We start from the raw sequence: 17383 nt of genomic DNA, 5'->3' as shown, positions 1-17383 counted from the left end.
CCAAACACAATAGTTTCCAGTTAAACACTGTCAGGAATTGAGTTACACAGTCCACTGAGATAAATATAAAAGATTTGAGTGACTCAAAGACTGACACAGGAGTTGTTATTACCACCATCATGTAAATAGCAAGAGAAAGGAAAGTACATGAGAAATATCCAAGGAGAGCTGGTACAAGTCACAGAAGGAGGTAGGATGCCCCTACAACTATGTGCTACACAAATAGATGGGATTTGAGCACACTCGATCTCTGAGCAGTTGTTAGAAAGGAAAAAGGGGATGAAAACTGAGTATACAGCTGCCCTTCCACCTCTTCCTCCTCGGCACTGCTTTCAAGGCAAAAGTGGTTACAAGAGGGTGCAGAAGTACCCTGTAAATTCCTGAAGCCTGACTCCTCTTGGCTTTCTAGAGCTGAACTGGAAACCTGCACAGTGCTGGCATCAACAAACATCAGAATGTTGGATGATCACTACATCCCCATGGGTGTGGTAGATATTAAATACCAGATTCATATTTCATACAATAAGACACATTCTGGTATGGCTTTGTGGTATTAGGGGTTTTACTCTCTTTGTGCATTCAGCATATCAGGTACAGTGTGGGTCAGTTTTTTCTCAATAACTCAGAATTTACACCTGTTTTTCTCACCTCATATGGGCCATGGGGGGGTATGTAGTAGTCATCTCCAGCTGAAAGCATATACTTGTCCTGCTCTATATCCTTGTTATAGACTGTGGAAAGAAGGGACAGGAGAAGACGCCTGTCTTTATCATCTGTCACTCTACCTCCATAGTTGCACTCCCCTAGGAAAGAACAACGAAAACCAGGACAAAAAATTGGAAGTTAATGAACAAATAAAAACTGTTTTGAAATAATGCGAAACTCCAGGAAGTTGAAATTCCAAAGCTCCAGATCTTCAAAAGTTTTTAGGTCTTATACTTCAATTGATTCAATGGAAATTAGGCACTTGAACATCTTTGGTACTATGGGTGAAAGTTATGTGTCTTGATGATGAAAGGAATGCTATGAGTTGGTCTGAGAAACTTCTACTTATGTCCCAGAATTCTCTTTCCTAAAGATAATCATAATATTAACAAAAATCAAGAATTACAAGGCTGACAAAGGAGGTGCCAAAAAGCAGCTTATCTTCCTGGAGAAAGAGAAATGAACAGCCGCAGCAACCAAGTTATTTACACAGGTCAACACCTCCTGCTTTAAACCCATGAGTATTATCACATCCTCTGGTAAACTGCCAATGCTCACTGTGTGAGGATCACATTGATCAGCTAAGGTGACACAGAGGCCATCAACGTTTTCATCTGATGCATATGAAGCAAAGACCAGGAGGTCTGCTGGAACATTAGAAATCATTTTAGCTATATACAAGTCAAAAAAGCAATGACATCTGAGGGTTTGGGATTCAACTCCAATGACAATCCAACTCCAACATCCACCCAATGACAACCACATTGTACGTGGAAGGCCAAGAAAGTAAACCTGAGTGGAACCCACTCTAGTTTATGAAGAACTCACCATTTTATCACTGTACCAGCTGAAAGTGCCTAGCAAAGTCAACAAACACATGAGAGGATGTAATGCCTGTACCTGTTAGGTAGGTCAGAGCTTCAAATGGGATTTCTTCATACTCATTCAGAAACATCTGGATCTGTTGCATACTGATTCTGAGGTCAGATTCATTGAACTCGTATGGAATATTCCAACCTGTTCAATACAGAAAATTCAGACACACAGGGCAGTGCTGCACTGTACTGATAACTGAAGACAGCAGCTTCCAGACAGTACTGAGAAGCAGCCCTGGAATACACCAGGCTGTTCATTGCACAAGGGACAACATGACTCCATAATAATATTGTATCCTTAGGCACTGCCATTCTACATAATTACAACACAAGCATAGGCATTTTGGCATCACACTCCCCTGAAAATTATATTTTACCTGGAAACAAACTGCAAATAATCTAAAACTTACCCAGGGGGCCAAAGTTTCTCCTTTCCTGCACAACGGCATGAAAAAAGCAAAGGCCAAACAGCAGTTTTTGCCACATTTCTGGCTTTTGGCAGTTGCTGAAGAACACGGGGTCAGAGATGGGATCATTCAGGTAGGACCGAAGCAGGTTCACTCTAACACCTTTGGGAGGCTCGTTTGTCATTTTGATGCCATTCTGCAGGATACTAACAGGAAACTTTTCTGATGGATAACTAGTTAACCACAACCTAAAAAGAAGTTTAAAAGGCATAGTATCAAAAAATCATCCATACTAACAAATCCTGCATATGGATTTACAGAAGACTAAGTTTTACTACATGCTTAACTATAATGACAACATCTAAATTTGTTCTAAAATGCAGGCATAAAGCAGATTATATTGGACAGGTAGAAAGGATGACATCTTAATTATGTATCTTCATTTTATCATGGCTCATAAATGATATGGATGTTATACTTAGGCATTCACACAAAAGAAGTTTAATTTCTTTTTAACAGTGCCTTCAGCAAACAAGAAACACTCCCATTAAAAAGAGCAAAATACTAAAACTCCTACCTGAACTGATCATTGGTATTCTCAGGCACTATAACTTCCTCACAGATTTTTTCCAAGGCAGGCATCCAGCTGGTTGCAAGATGACAGTTCTGTAACACTACCCAGGTCCCATCAGCAATAGCTTGATCGATCATTTTTGCTGCTATTGGGCCCTGGCCCTGTCCAAGTGAAATGGTTTGAATGCTTGTGCTTCCCATGCCGGCATCATCAGCAAATCTTAGCAAACCTATGATGGCAAGTTGTTCACAGGCAAACAAAGTCTATTAGAAAGTAGAATGTGTTATATTCATCATTTTTATAATGTAATTAAAGGGTCAAGAGTCAAATTTTACTCAATTAAAATACAAATAAAACCACCTCAACAACCCAGAAGTAGTATCAAATGCTGCATCACTCACTGTGTTTCTGATGCATATGCTAAAATTTAGCTTGAGACATCAGGGTGGTCACCCACAGCTCAGACCCATGTCATGCCAACACAGGAGTGAAATGGGTGTGATTTTGCAGGAAGAATGTTTGAATTGAACTTACACCAGAGGGAGAGGAAAGCCAGTTCAGCAGCTGAGTCATTAGCTTGTGGCTTGCATGCCACAGATCTTATTTCCAACATCAAGGATGTTACTTGTGCCTGAATTCACCCCACTTTGTGCGTTTGGAGCCTAAAAAATGGGATCCCTCTTGCTGATACCACCCACAGGGTGTCTGATCCACACATAGGAGGCAGTGGCCTTTTGCTGCTGGCCCCAGCAAATACAAATAAAGTATTCATGAAAAAAAAACCCAAACCAGAACCCAGCTAGGTTCAAAGTCTGTCCTTCCCTTTGGCTCTGAGTGTTCAGTTCCAGCCTGCACTACTGCTCTCGACTCTCTCTGTTGCATGGGTACAATTGTTTGTGGGGGTTGAACTTCAAATTGGATCTTCAGATCTAGTTAAAAATAGCCCTCCAGCCTAGCTATCAAAACCTGTACCTTCTGGAAATACATCCTTATGGTATGGCTCCACGTCAGGATTCTTTTGGCAGAAAACCAGATTTAAAAATAATCTGAGTGGTTGCACTTTAAAGGACATTGAACAGATGTGTTTGTAAGTGTGGCCATATACACCATTTAATTAGTAAGTGAGAGGGAGGAAACCTTCTGGAGGAGAGGCTGCAACAAAGGCTGGGGCAAGTCTCCAACACTCACTGAAAGAAGTGTAATGCAACCACAAATTACAAACTGGTCTGTGTAATGCAACCACAAATTACAAATTGCTGCTCAGAGACTTAGAGACTTCATCACCACTACATTCATCCCACCCTTTAACATCTTTACTATCATTGTTTATATATGGGCAATGTTTGATATTCCAGCATTGCTGTATTGTAAGTTAAAGACACTTTAAAGATCAAGTGAAAGGGCCTACACTATTATCAGCTTAGTCATACTCAGTGACATTTCACCAGATAAAAAAAGACTTTCTTTTAATACCAATCTCACCTGCCATAGGATCAGCGCCTGGTGATAATATAAAAATCAAGGGGGCACAACAAGTTGAATCACTGTAACTTCTTCCAAGATCAAAAGTAGGTGGTTCAATAAATGTTCTTCCCATATTCTCCACAATGAACTTTTGTACTGCTGGGACAATTTTGTCAGGTCGCAAACACCGGAGAATCACCATTCGATCTAACCCCGTCAGTGTGCTCCATGTATCTGGGAAAGCTTCTTCATGGGGCCTGACAGAGTCATATATTGGCTGCCACTTTGAAATATTGTCTTTTACATGTTCCATTAGTCCTTGGAGGTTTGTCAGGCAAGATGCACGTACAAGCTCAGCCCATGCTTTATTAGATAGCCAATCTGGAGCTGGGTTGGGGTGAGGATTATCAAGAGCAACACCTCCTGTCAGAAGGAAACGCCAAACCTCATCATCTATTTGGCCTTTTCCCTTCATGGTGCCTACTGTCAGAAGGAAGGAGAACAACAGCTTATCCTTTTCAAACAGTGAACGACAGACGTTATTATAGATGCTCACTGTGAAATGCTCTGTTATATTTTGAATTCTCTCTTCCAGATCTTCACTCTTTTTGCTTTTAGCAATAGACTGAATATACAAGTTAATGAACCAAGTCAAGGAATACTGGTACATAGGTTCAATGTTTGCCAGATCAGAGATGCAGAAGAAGAGAACAGCTGAATGAGTAGCAACTGGCTTATACCCCATTCGAGTAGAATCTATTTCCTTCTCAGTTAAAGAGGAAATTTTTTCTTTTTCGCAGATTTCTTCAGATAAGTCTTTGGATGAAGACAAAACAGAAATCGCTGTTTCATCTTCTAATATGTTTCCTTCTGACTGGGAAAGGATCTCCAGGATTTTATCTTCTATTTCCTTCAGTTGTTTCTTGTTGGCTGCGCTTTCTGTAATGAGTTCATTTTTCTTTTCTTCTAGCTCAGGTTTTTCCTTTGCAGCTACAATTCCAAGGAGCTGGTTCTGAAGACCCAAAGGTGTAATCATGAAGTTAAGGAGACAAACTTTCACAGCCACTTCAGGAAAATAATGAGGATTTCTTAAGTGGGTTGTTATGTAAAACCTGAAGTCTCTTGAATATTCAATTATATTTTCCCCTAACTTCATGTATTCTACTCCTTGTTGTTTGAACGTTTGCTTCAATAAAATGGGTTCTATGAAAGCATCTAGCTCTTCACCAATATTTTCTAACAAGACTGGTGTTCCAAGCTGAATGGCATTTTCTAATGTCCTCACATAATGTGTGTCAGATAATTTGATAACTGACAGCTTGTTAGTCTTCTCCATGTTTTTTATCCACTTGTTCGCCTGCCTTTGAGGATCTATCATTAAAGCCCACCTTCTTGAGTTATAAACAATTACCCCATTGTCAATGGAAAAAGAATCAACTGGCAATCCAGCAATCTGCCACGCACGGATTTTGACTGGATCCCCTAATGTATTACTTAAGCTAAAATCACTGGAGCACGGGATGTTCTTTTCCTTGCACAGAACCTGCCATTGCTGCTGACACTTGAGGCGGTAATCCACAGTAAAGGCTCCCAAATACGCTACAGTTCCTGATGATAACAAAACATCTCCTACAAGGTCTATGTACTGAATTCCTAACAGTCTTGCAGCTTCTGTCCACCTGTCCTTCTCTCCACCCAGACCACTAATGAGCTGCTCAGCTCTCACAAGCTTTTGCGAACAGCGCTCAATATTGTTTTCTAATTCTCTCTTCTTGTCATTCATGTTGTCAAACTCATCTTTCAAAGCCTGAAAGCGATCAACGACTTCCTTCAGTTCTGCTTGTTTTGTTTGCAGCTTCTGCATTTGAACTTCCAGAACTCCTTCTGCAGCTCTCAGCCGTTCGCGCTTCGGGGCGACCACTTTTTGAACACGGTCGTACACCTCCATGGCTCTCACCCACTTGCAAAGTCCTTCACAGGCAGAGGAGACACTTTTTACGACATCTGGCTGAAAATCTGGATGACTAATAAACTTCTCTCTAATTCTCTTCATTATAGCAGGAGGAATGTTATCCTTGTCGTATTTCTGTAGTTTCTCAAGGAATTTCATATCTGAAAGAATTTTTTTAGCTGGCCCCCAGTAGTCTTCAATCATTTTACCTGTATTGCAAATGAGACTAAAATCAGGCCTAATACATTCATGTTCAACCTGAAAAAATTCTTTGAAACATAACATGAAGAGTTAACATCAATGACTTTGCAATAGAGTTTTACTGTACAAGGGCTGTTAAATAGCTTGAGAAAACCACTGCCTAAAGGAATTCAGACAGGAACTTCAGCATCACTAACCAATGCCATATTTATTAATTACATATGGATTCTAAATGAACCAAGCACATTCAGGGAAACAAAATACTATATAGTCTTTCTTAGCATAGTGTGTTAGATAAAGCAGTAACTGTGAAAGGATTCCTTCCTAAGGTACGTAAGATATTTCTGGATGAAAGACACTTCTAGAAATCTTTTCAATTTTCAGTCATAGAATTACTTCAGTTATGAAGGGTTGACTGTAAAGGCACAGAGTAGAAGAAAAGTGAAGGAAAAAGGTCTCTTTCCTACTTCATAAATCCTGTGCAACCCCACAATAACAACATAAACCACACAGAAAAAGCCTGGTAGAATCATTACCCGTGGCAGGGGTATAACTGGAATTCTGCCTCACAGCATAACTGCTAGTTTGGAAGCAGGGATTACAGGAGGAATGGTGCACAGCACACCTCCAGCTCCCAGAATTCCTCAGAGTCAATGCAAATCTCAAAGCTGGGTCAAAGCAAGTTGAGATGACTTTGTGCTGGTGACTGAGATCATAATTACAAAGCTTGTCCAGCAGTGTGAAGCAAGGGCAGTATGTTACCAGGGCAAAAGCAGCTCTTAGCTATTCAGTGTCCTTTTAAGTCACTGCTAACAAAAATGCACTTTCAGTGCACATAGTTGCATTCACACTAGCAGCACTTCACTAGCAGCACTACCCCACACAGTCCTAGGACAGGGATAACAAATGCCACATCCTTACCACTGCCACTTGGGTCAGGTTTTCTCTCTGGTTTAGTTGCCCTCATGATACAGATACTCTCCATGACAAGCTTAACAGGACCAGGTGGATTCTGCATGGATTTCACCAGAGAGATGTCTGAAGGATTCAGGGTATCAAGAGCTGCCTGTGCTGCAGCCAGAGCTGGCATGGCCTCAGCAAGGTCTGCTTCACATTCATCCTGTTAAGACATTAGGTAGAAGTCTGTAAGTCTTCATACAATACCAGGACTGCACCCTGATTACCTCAGGACAGCACAGCCTCAGAGAACCTTCTCTCTTCTTAAGTACCCAATAAAAAGACTCTTTACAATGTTGTGTTTCTGGGAGAGGAAGCTACTTTCACAATTTGACTACACAGTTTGAAGAGGGAAGGTTTGTAGAGGAATTAGTAACTTCCATAAACTGAGCTGATGGCTGAAAAAGTCAGACAGGCTTTCAAGACCAAAGTCTGTTTGGTCTGACAATGAGAATTAAAATACAAGTGAGATACACTTGTTCTTAGTTTAATCTCACAGTGCTGACCAGGTGAAAAATGGATACTGTGTAGCTTAAATTCTTTATCATATACTCAGACCTCAGTAATTATCCATCTTATCTATCACTGTCATTTCCAACTAGTTATAAGAAAAGTAAATATTGAGGAATTCTGGAGCTTTCCACGGGAAATTTTGTGCTACAGACGTCTGGCTATGGCATTATCTCTGAAGTTATGCCTAACAGGGCTCCAAGCAGCACCTCAGCTAACTCTAAATGAACTGTCTTTGGGCCTGGAAACAGTATAAACTAATGATTCAATCTGTTGAGAGGGAGAATATACTAGTACAGAAATAAGAGCTATACAGCTTTTGGAATGTGGACTAGAAAGGGAAGCTATGCAGGACTGTGAGATACAGTCATATTCCAAACAGCCAGAATTTACCTTGTTTATAATAGGAACATGTCATTCATCATCTGTTGCAACTTTGTTACTTTAAGAGCTTGGATCATCCCATTAACACATCATCAGAGCTCCCATTTACTTGGAACCCACCAAGCTCCAGGCTCAAGCCCTTGTGCACTACCTTAATAGCTTGGGCAACAGCAGCTGCTTCATTGGCTTCTTTTTCATCTGCTGACACGATTTCCTTTTTTGCATCTACTTCAACTGTTTCCTTTTTAACCTGGACCATCATTTTTTCTGTTTCTGCAGAAGTCTGAATCAGTTCAGGCTGAAGGGCAGTCAGTTCTTTCTGCATCACTGCAACCTGACAAATAGAACAGGAAACCAAGTAAAAAATCTATGTAAACATTGCATGCATTTCATTTCTTGATATCTTAGCAGGAAAGATTGGAGGATAGTATATTAATACAATCTAAAAAGGGACATTTGATCTACAGAACTATTAATAGCTCTCCGGTTTATTTTTACTGAGCTGTTTTATTTAACTGAATAGATTTTTAAAAAGGATTTTTATCATCATCTGTGCAACACAGTTGCTTTTTCAAGATCCACTTAATTTCAATAATGAGAAATAAATTGATTGATTTTAATTTTTCCTCACTCAGTTTCAGTGTATGAAACCCCAAATAATCTTTTACTGCACAGATGGAAAAGAAAATCCACAAGAAACCTGAAAGGAAACACAAAATTCGTGACAGCAACAGCTGCAAACTGGATGTGATTCATCCACCAAGCACATGGGAGCTCCTTTACTCTGCATCTTGGAATGATCAATCCCTGGATCATATGGGTTGGAAAGGTTATTTATCTGGAACTTCATCAATTCCCTACTGTGAATCTACTCAGGAATTGATTTTTATTATTGCCTTACAACATTCCTCAATTTCTCCCCTATTTGAACAGGCATTAGGATGTTGAGGTATGAATTCTCCACATAAGGTTTTGAGAAAATTTCTAAGGTTTATTCCTTCAACATTTAATGAGTTTTAATGTAGTTTTCTATTAAGTGTAACACAGAGATCACAATATCTTAAAATTACTAAGAAGTAATCTAACTTTTCCTGCTGGATTTCTGTAGAAAACTATCAATAGCATCATGAATACAGTGTAGAGCAAATGCACTACGTTTTATTTTTACAAGTTTTAACCATACAGACACCATACTAAAGGATGCATATGGCACATATTCAGCATTTTCATCTGAAACTTACTTGGGAAGATGCAAACTCAAGTTTCTGAAGTCCCATAAGGTAACGATTTCTCATCATGTCAACTTCTTGCCTTTTCTTATTCAGCAAAGTCTTGAAGGTAAGAATCAGTTCTACATAGGAAGTTGGTGTCACATAGTTGTGTCTTTGCAGGGTAGTGTAATAGCTGATGGAGAGTTCTCTCACACTTTCTTGGAAATATTTGCACACTGACACAACCCTAGAGAAAGTTTTTCCATGTTACTTTGAAAATACAGCCTGGATTTATACTAATTATCATGAAATTACTCTAAGCTTATGAAATTATATTAGCAGTAAGGAATCAGAAATGTATTTTCCCCATTATTAGAAATACTTTAGACTCCTTTCAAAGAGTGGCCCAATTTTCAGAAACATCAGATACATATACTTAGATATCTTTGACTTGCACTGAAATCCCAGAGTTGGCTTAGCTTTGTCCCTTTATAAGGACAGTTTCATGATCAAATACATAGGGGGTGTGAGGGGAAGAGGAACAAATATGTGCTTCATATGTTTCTTGACAGATAAACTCATACTCTTTTCTAATGTCGTCTTCCAGTTCAACATCCTCTAAAAACTTGTTAGCAACCATTTCCAAAGCATCTGTAGGCCAGGTTTGGAACCAATCAATAGTGCAGCAGTTTATCAGTGAAGGGAACATCCGCAGTCGATTCCGAAATGCATCTCCAATAGGACTCATGGCTACAAAAATAAAATCATGATTGTTACCTAAGTTTCTTTGCAGTTAGAAATCAGAAAAAAAACCCTAAATGTAAATAAAAACATTCTAAGAAACAACACATTGTATACAGACCTAAGACAATATGCAAATTTTTCTTCACCCTTTCAATAAAGAAATTGTACATAGCAAGAGGAGTGGCTTCAATTTTCCTGTTCTCCCTCCTTGCGGCACTTTGCATTTTCTCAACAATTTCAGCTTTCTCATCTGCTGCAAAGATGTTAGGCACATCACCAGTATTTAAGAGCATGTTGATATCTTCTACAAATGCTTCATCCTTGATTTGATTATCACAGAACAAAAAGGTCACGTTGCTGTTCCCAACACCTGCTTTCAGCATGACTCGTTTAAGGTCTTCTCTCCACTCAGTGATTCCATAGGACTTGGTAATTTCAATCTGGAAGAGCTCAAAGCCATTCATGTAGGTGGCTAGTTTTGTTGCGCTTTGTCGCCCACTCCCGCCGACCCCCACCAGCAACAGATGTCCATTATCCTGTTTCAGTACCCTGCATATCCTTGAGATATGCTCAATAGCAAACGTGAACATGACTAGGGACATGGGTGCTTTGCTGATATTGTTGTATTCCTCCAGGTAGTATTCCATCACGCTTGTCAGTTGTTGCAAGTCTGTGATTTCATCATACACTTTTACATTGCTGTTTGGGTTTAAATAGTCTCCAAAGAACAGGCTGCGAATATTCTCATCAGAGACTTTTCCGGTAGGTGAGAGATGACTCAGTACCTAGGGAAAGGACAAGAATCAACAGATAATTTTAACTATTAGAGCATTATTTTCCTTAAGGTCATTGTAATCCTTATCTAAATAGTATTAATACTGTTTAGTATTAATTATTAATTAATTACTGCACAGGTGGAAAAGAATTTAGTAATACTGGAAGAGCACCGTCCTCCACTATTATAGTTCACAGAATCACAGAATTAGCTGGGTTGGAAGAGACCTCCAAGATCATCAAGTCCAACCCTACCGTTGTTACTAGACCATGGCACTAAGTGCCACATCCAGTCTCATCTTGAAAACCTCCAGGGATGGTGAATCCACCACCTCCCTGGGCAGCACATTCCAATGCCTGATCACTCTCTCCATTAAAAAATCTCTTCCCAATATCCAACCTAAACCTCCCCTGGCAGAGCTTGAGTTTGCGCCCTCTTGTCCTGCTGCTGGTTGCCTGGGAGAAGAGACCAACCCCCACCTGATTACAACCTCCTTTCAGAGAGATGTAGAGGGTGATAAGGTCACCACTGAGCCTCCTCCAGGCTAAACAACCTCAGCTCCCTCACCCCCTTCTCATAGGACATTATTACCCTAGTCTGGAAAAGATGGTTGTAGGTTGACATGCAGGCTTCCACATATGCATACCTGCTGCTGTCAAATATAGGACAGGTTCCCAAAAGCCTTCTCAGAAAAGCACCCACTACTGCCATTGGCTCATCCAAATATTAACTTAAGCAAAAGCACAGAAAACACTGTGTGAGACATTTATTCCAGATGGTCCTCTGTACCAGCACAGAATTCCTTTGAAGTTATGAATCATTCTGATATGAGGTGATTTGTATTAACTTGACTAAGGATACATATAATAATCAATGCTGAAGAGAAGATTGTCTGCACTTTTTAAATGCACTGATTGAAATAATTCAAAATGTCTCCAATACTAATTAATCTCAATGTCCAAGTATTTCTGAAAATGCATCAGTCTCATTCTTGGCCACAGCACATTACCCAAAAATACCTTATTAAAATTCTCCTTGAAGATATTTGATGTTGTCTCTTGTACCATCTGAAAGAATACCTTCCTGTCATCTTCGTCAACTAAGCGATCATAGAAAACTCTGTAAACCTCATGAATCCAAAGTCTGATCAGTTTATCTCCATCCTGAAAATGTAAGTACAAGAAAGCAGGTAAATATAGCTCAGGCAGGATTTGCTCAAAAAGAAAAGGTTAACGATGTCCATCTGGACCCTGCAGTAACTTGTGCTAAAATCAGTGGGACTCTTTCAATCCCAAGCCATTCAGCACATGGCTCAGCATCTGCTAACTTAACTGGATTCCTCACCTAGTTACCATCTTATCCTTCCTGCCAATACAAACTGGGACTCCTATGTCAAAGCATTTTTCTCTACTGTATCAAATCTCCCCATCCTTCCAAGACATGGCTCATGGGCTCTAACCCAAGTCCTGCTCAAAACTCATGCTGGCTAAGATTTCCCCTAAACAGTTCATAGCTGTTTGTTCTGCTCCTGCACCAAAAACATTCCCCCAACAAGTGTTTTAAAGCTTCTTTAACCTGATGTTGTACTGGAAAGGGATGAAAAAAGTATAAGGGTGAAAATCACATACATCTATCAGTATTCACTTGTAGTTTGTGACAACAGGCAAACTCAGGGCTAAATTATTTAATCTTGTTCATGATAAGCCATTTGTAAAAAAGACATACTGAGTCTTTTCCCACTTTCTTTCTTCTGTGTATTTAGTTTGCAAGTTCAAAAGAGGTGACTCTTTAACAGGAGGACCTTGGACCTCTGGGCCCAACTGTAACACATGTAAAGAATATTAACAAAAATGTCACCTGTGTCCTTCAGAGACAGAAAATATATAACAAGTATTCAGGAACTATTCTGGTATTAAACCCTGGAAATCTATTGAAATTATGGTTTGGGTATTTTGAAATATTTACTCACTGATGTTATAAAAATAATTGATTTTTCCCACTGCTCTCCCTTACTTCTGCATAATTAAACTACAACTTACCTGCAAATGAGTGTGTGGACAGAGCAGGACTCCTTTGATAACTCTGGAAAAATCCCGCAGATTAAAGACATAGTGGGATTTTGAAGGAGTTGGGAGAAAATTATCAACTGCCATTTTATAAATCACTGTTGTTGCTTGGACCATCATCCTCCCCAGCCTTAATAAGGAAAAGAGATACATTTGTAACTTCTGCAGATATATTGCAGGAGAAGAGATAGAAAAAGCATTACAGGAAATCATAGAAACATATAATCATAGAATTTAGGGGTTGGAATGGACCTTACAGACCATCTAGTCTCAACCCCCTGCCATGGGCAGGGACACCTCCCACCAGAGCAGGTTGCTCAAGGCTCATCCAGCCTGGCCTTAAACACTGCCAGGGTTGGGGCAGTCACAGCCTCCCTGGGCAACCTGTGCTAGTGTCTCACCACCCTCACAGGGAAAAACGTTTTTCTAATACGTAACCTAAACTTCCCCTCCTTCAGTTTGAATCCATTATCGCTTGTCCCATCACTGCAGTTCCTAACACAGAGTCCCTCTCCAGATGCCCTGTAGCCCCTTCAGATATTGAAAAGTTGCTCTGAGGTCTCCACAGTCTTCTCTTCTCCAGGCTGAACAGCCCCAACTTCCTCAGCCTGTCCTCATAGGGGAGGTGCTCCAGTCCTCTTATCAACTTCGTGGCCTTCTCTGGACATGCTCCAACAGTTCCATGTCCTCCTTATGTTGAGGACACCAGAATTGCACACAGTATTCCAGGTGGGATCTCACAAGAGCAGAGTAGAGGGGAAGAATCACCTCTTTTGACCTGCTGCCCACACTCCTTTGGATGCAGCCCACAATTCCATTGGCTTTCTGAGTTGCTAGTGCACACTGCAGCAAATTGTGAGTTCAAAACCTTACCTTAGAAACATAGGGTCAAAGCCTTTGCTGAAGTGCCAGTCAGTAACTGCAGTAAAAATCTTGGTCAACGTGTCATCATTGAAAGAACAGATGGATACAATATTCAAGTGCCGTGTGAAGCGTCCTGTAATACACACAGAAGGATGCATTAACAGCTTAATCAACATTAAAAACACTGTTTCTAATGCTGATTAAATTCCCCTTGGAAAAGGTACAGACTTGAACTTGGGCATACAGACCTCAGTTTGGAATGACCTAGCCAGTGAATGTATCTGTAGCTCCACCAGTCTTAGAAAAATGTTGAATTTGCCATCAGCAAAACTGAACCAACCTTTTGACTTCAGTCAACTAGAAAACTACTTGCCATAGTAATATATTTCCTACCTGTAATATCATTCCTGCCTCCTCCAGGTGGACCCATAGCTGAAACAAGCAGCACATCTATGATACTAATCTGGGATGAATCTTTCTTGTCATACCAGTGACCATGATCAATCCATTGTCTCAGAAGCTCAATAGCTGGCTGAGCTCCATACACTTCCTTTTCAGGCATGTTTAGGTCATCTATGGAGAACACAAACATCGAATAAAAAACTCAGTGTTCAGGAATTTAGTTTTCTTCTAAGAAGGAAAAATAACTATTAGAGGCAGAAAAAGGCTGTGTCTTGTTATTCTTGCTTCCCATTACACTAACCAGACTCAAATGCCATTATACCTCACAGTCCTAACTAGGAGTGATGGCTTAACTTAGTGTGGTTGGTGATTTTGTTTTATATCATGTCACGTCCCACTGAAATGCTAAGAACTGTCCAGAAGACAACCCCTACTTAAACCTTTCTGCAGGGGCAGTGCTAATCCTTCGATGATCCTTGTGGGTCCCTTCCAACTCAGCAGATTCTATGGTTCTATGATTCTTTGGATGCCTGAAAAAAGCCAAAGAGCACTGAGGCAAACCAGATTTACTCATCTCAGTGAACCCTTTCCTCTGCCTAAAGCCAGAATTCAAATGATTTAAAAACCTGAAAAATTGTCTTACCCACAAATATTACAGCTTTCTTTCCTGAAGGAGGTCCAAATAATCCTTTTCTTCTTCTGTCCAGTTTGGACATAATAATATCCTGGGTTTGGTTAGCAGAAGTTCTGGCAGAGAAGTTGACAAAGCTTGGGATGTATGTTTCCTTTGGAAGTTGTAGTAGAAAATTGTTTGTTATAGCTGATTTTCCAGTGCCAGTGGGACCCACAAAAAGCAGAGGGACATTATGCTCCACATATGTTTTAAGAAAAAACATTTGCCGGGCAGTTTCCATTGTAGGAATGATCAGCTCAGATACCTGTTACACAGGAAAGTAAAACAGCACATGAAAATTGAACATCTAATACCTTGAACAACATGAATATTTACAAGTAGCTACAGGAAGCCTGTAGTACATCAAGAAAAAATTATAGACAGCAGAATGAAATGTAACCTTACATCTCTCATGTAACTTCATAGACAGTTGGAACTACAATGGAATGAAAAGCTGAACAAACATTGCTGAAGTTATCTTGAAATTTCATCTGCAGAATAGGTACTTTTACAGATCTCTGCTGTGCTACACTTCTCCTGAGTTCACAGCTGCCACCAAAATGTGAGTCCCCCTACTTGAAAATGGAGGGGACCCAGGACTCTCAGTACTGCTCTCCACATCCCAAAGAAGTAGTACATTTCTTTGCTTGCTTTCTCTAAGTAATTTATTCTCTAATATCATGAGATCAACCACAGAAAACAAAAATGAAGGAATGGAAAGTCAGGCTTTGGCTTTTTCTCACCAGGATTTCTCCTCCATCAGATGTTATTAGAGAACAAAGCAGAACTCAAATTTTAACCACTAGGCAACCTCAGGGCTCCACATGTACCTGCAGAGCTGAACTTCCAATATGGATGGCACCAGAATTATGACAAACATGAAAAAGAGCCTACTGAGATTAAAGAAATGCTGCAGATCAATCAAAAACAGCCTAATACAGTAGAATCAGAGCTAGCTAAGGTAGCTGATTGTGTCCCTAAATCATTTAGTCAAAGAATTGTTTTCTATCATAAAGATACCCATGTGAACCTTAGCCCCTGGGGAGATCACTTGCTCTTCTTTTGTGATGTACTCTGTCCACATGTTCCACTGCCCACTGCCTTGCTTGTGAAAATAGAAGTCATAAACACTCCCTGTTAATTGAAAAACACAACATTGGAAAAACCACTGATTAAAGAATAAAAATAAACCTCAATCATTTTAGTGTGAGATGCCCAGCACTGTGAGATAATGGAGGCTTTCTAGCACATCCCCATCCCCATCGCCATTACCATCACCAAATTATTTCAGGTCACATTCAGCTACATTGTTTGAGTACAACAGGAGGCATATGCTACTCCTGGTTAAAAGAGCCAGGAAAGTGCACCCAACTGTGCAGCCCAAGGCTTGGCAGATGGTGGCTCTGCTGCAGATTTAACATCTGCCAGACACTCCATCCTCCCTTAAAGTGCCAATTTTTCTTATTGCTTTATAACAAGACAAGGAAAGTACAAGTTATGAAGCAGCACCTTTTTCTGGGAACATATTGGTTTTGGTAAGCTTCACACTTTCAGGTCGTGGGTTTTCATCGTTCAATCCCATCAGCAAGTTGCGGTAAAACTGATCAAATTTCTTCCTGCTGTCTTCATCGATGATCCCTCCAACTGTCCACACCAAAGCAAAGAGGAAGAGGCTCTGCAGCCACAAGGTGATGTCCTGACTAGACATGGTTTCCTTCTGCCCTTCCTTGGGTTGAGTTATTTCATCTAAAACACATACTTTGAATTTCAGTTAAATGCCAGTAACAAAACATAAATCCCAGTTCAAAACACATTTTTGCAGAAATATTCTGAGACAGAGTTAGAGCATTGTCTTCAGTGGGACAAAGCCAATCTACGAAGTGAGAATCTTGTCTGTGTGAAATACTGTTTGCAAATAAGAATAGAATTAGAAGGAGAAATATTTACAAAAGGCCCTAATTATTTTTTTCAGATGCTAGGAAGCAGAGCAAAGCATAGGGAACATGCAAGATGATCATAGAATCATAGAATCAATCAGGTTGGAAGAGACCTCAAAGATCCAACCCTAATGTTCAGTTTTGTAATGACACCAGTGTTTAAATGTGAAAGCTCTGTATGCTAGGCAAAGAACTATTACTAGTGCTGATCAGTGAGATCACTGAGTGTGTTGTATGATCTCAACAGCAAGGAATTCCTTTGGTATCTCCTTGCATCTAATAACCTGCATTCTGTCATGGGACATGGCATGTAAAGAAAGAAAAATTGAACTGAAAGGAATAAGGCTCAGGGTACTTACCAAGCAGACAAGTATAGAGTTTCATCAGGCTGTAACTCAGGTGAATAGAGGATGTTTGTACAATGGCTTTGCAATGAAGGTGAATAAAATCTACACAAGGTTGGACTAGCCACATAAACAAGTCATTGACCTACCAGGAGAAAAGGAAATGGCTGTATAACAATGCAGGACTTGCCACAATTCCCACTGTCCCTCAATTCATTCTCACTAAAACAATAAGGCATCAGAAATTTTCCAGGCTGGCAGAGAGAAGATCAACAAAGGATCTGTGTAAGGCAGTACTGAAATGTTCACATAGTCACATCACCATTATCTGAAGGTGAA

At 40.1% G+C, this 17383-nt stretch overlaps 1 protein-coding gene across 1 annotated transcript in view; it reads right to left on the bottom strand.

Annotated features, from left to right (window-relative positions):
• Positions 1–17383, bottom strand: part of DNAH3 (dynein, axonemal, heavy chain 3) — a 49822-nt gene that overhangs the window by 3519 nt on the left and 28920 nt on the right. Inside the window, exons 37-54 of the mRNA XM_009070161.1 lie at positions 17060–17189; positions 16273–16509; positions 15794–15897; positions 14734–15028; positions 14082–14261; positions 13698–13821; positions 12798–12954; positions 11778–11921; positions 10102–10768; positions 9824–9989; positions 9270–9486; positions 8180–8362; positions 7099–7297; positions 4044–6185; positions 2565–2790; positions 1991–2235; positions 1606–1722; positions 649–803 (exon numbers count right to left, since the gene is read on the bottom strand). Of these exons, the coding sequence (XP_009068409.1) occupies positions 649–803; positions 1606–1722; positions 1991–2235; positions 2565–2790; positions 4044–6185; positions 7099–7297; positions 8180–8362; positions 9270–9486; positions 9824–9989; positions 10102–10768; positions 11778–11921; positions 12798–12954; positions 13698–13821; positions 14082–14261; positions 14734–15028; positions 15794–15897; positions 16273–16509; positions 17060–17189 (5688 nt within the window). The remainder of the gene's footprint in view (positions 1–648; positions 804–1605; positions 1723–1990; positions 2236–2564; positions 2791–4043; positions 6186–7098; positions 7298–8179; positions 8363–9269; positions 9487–9823; positions 9990–10101; positions 10769–11777; positions 11922–12797; positions 12955–13697; positions 13822–14081; positions 14262–14733; positions 15029–15793; positions 15898–16272; positions 16510–17059; positions 17190–17383) is intronic.

Source organism: Acanthisitta chloris, unplaced genomic scaffold (genome assembly GCF_000695815.1).
Source record: "Acanthisitta chloris isolate BGI_N310 unplaced genomic scaffold, ASM69581v1 scaffold17272, whole genome shotgun sequence".
Lineage (NCBI taxonomy): Eukaryota > Metazoa > Chordata > Aves > Passeriformes > Acanthisittidae > Acanthisitta > Acanthisitta chloris.
Note: the sequence above shows the minus strand (reverse complement) of the source record. Positions and strands in the feature narration are given on the sequence as shown.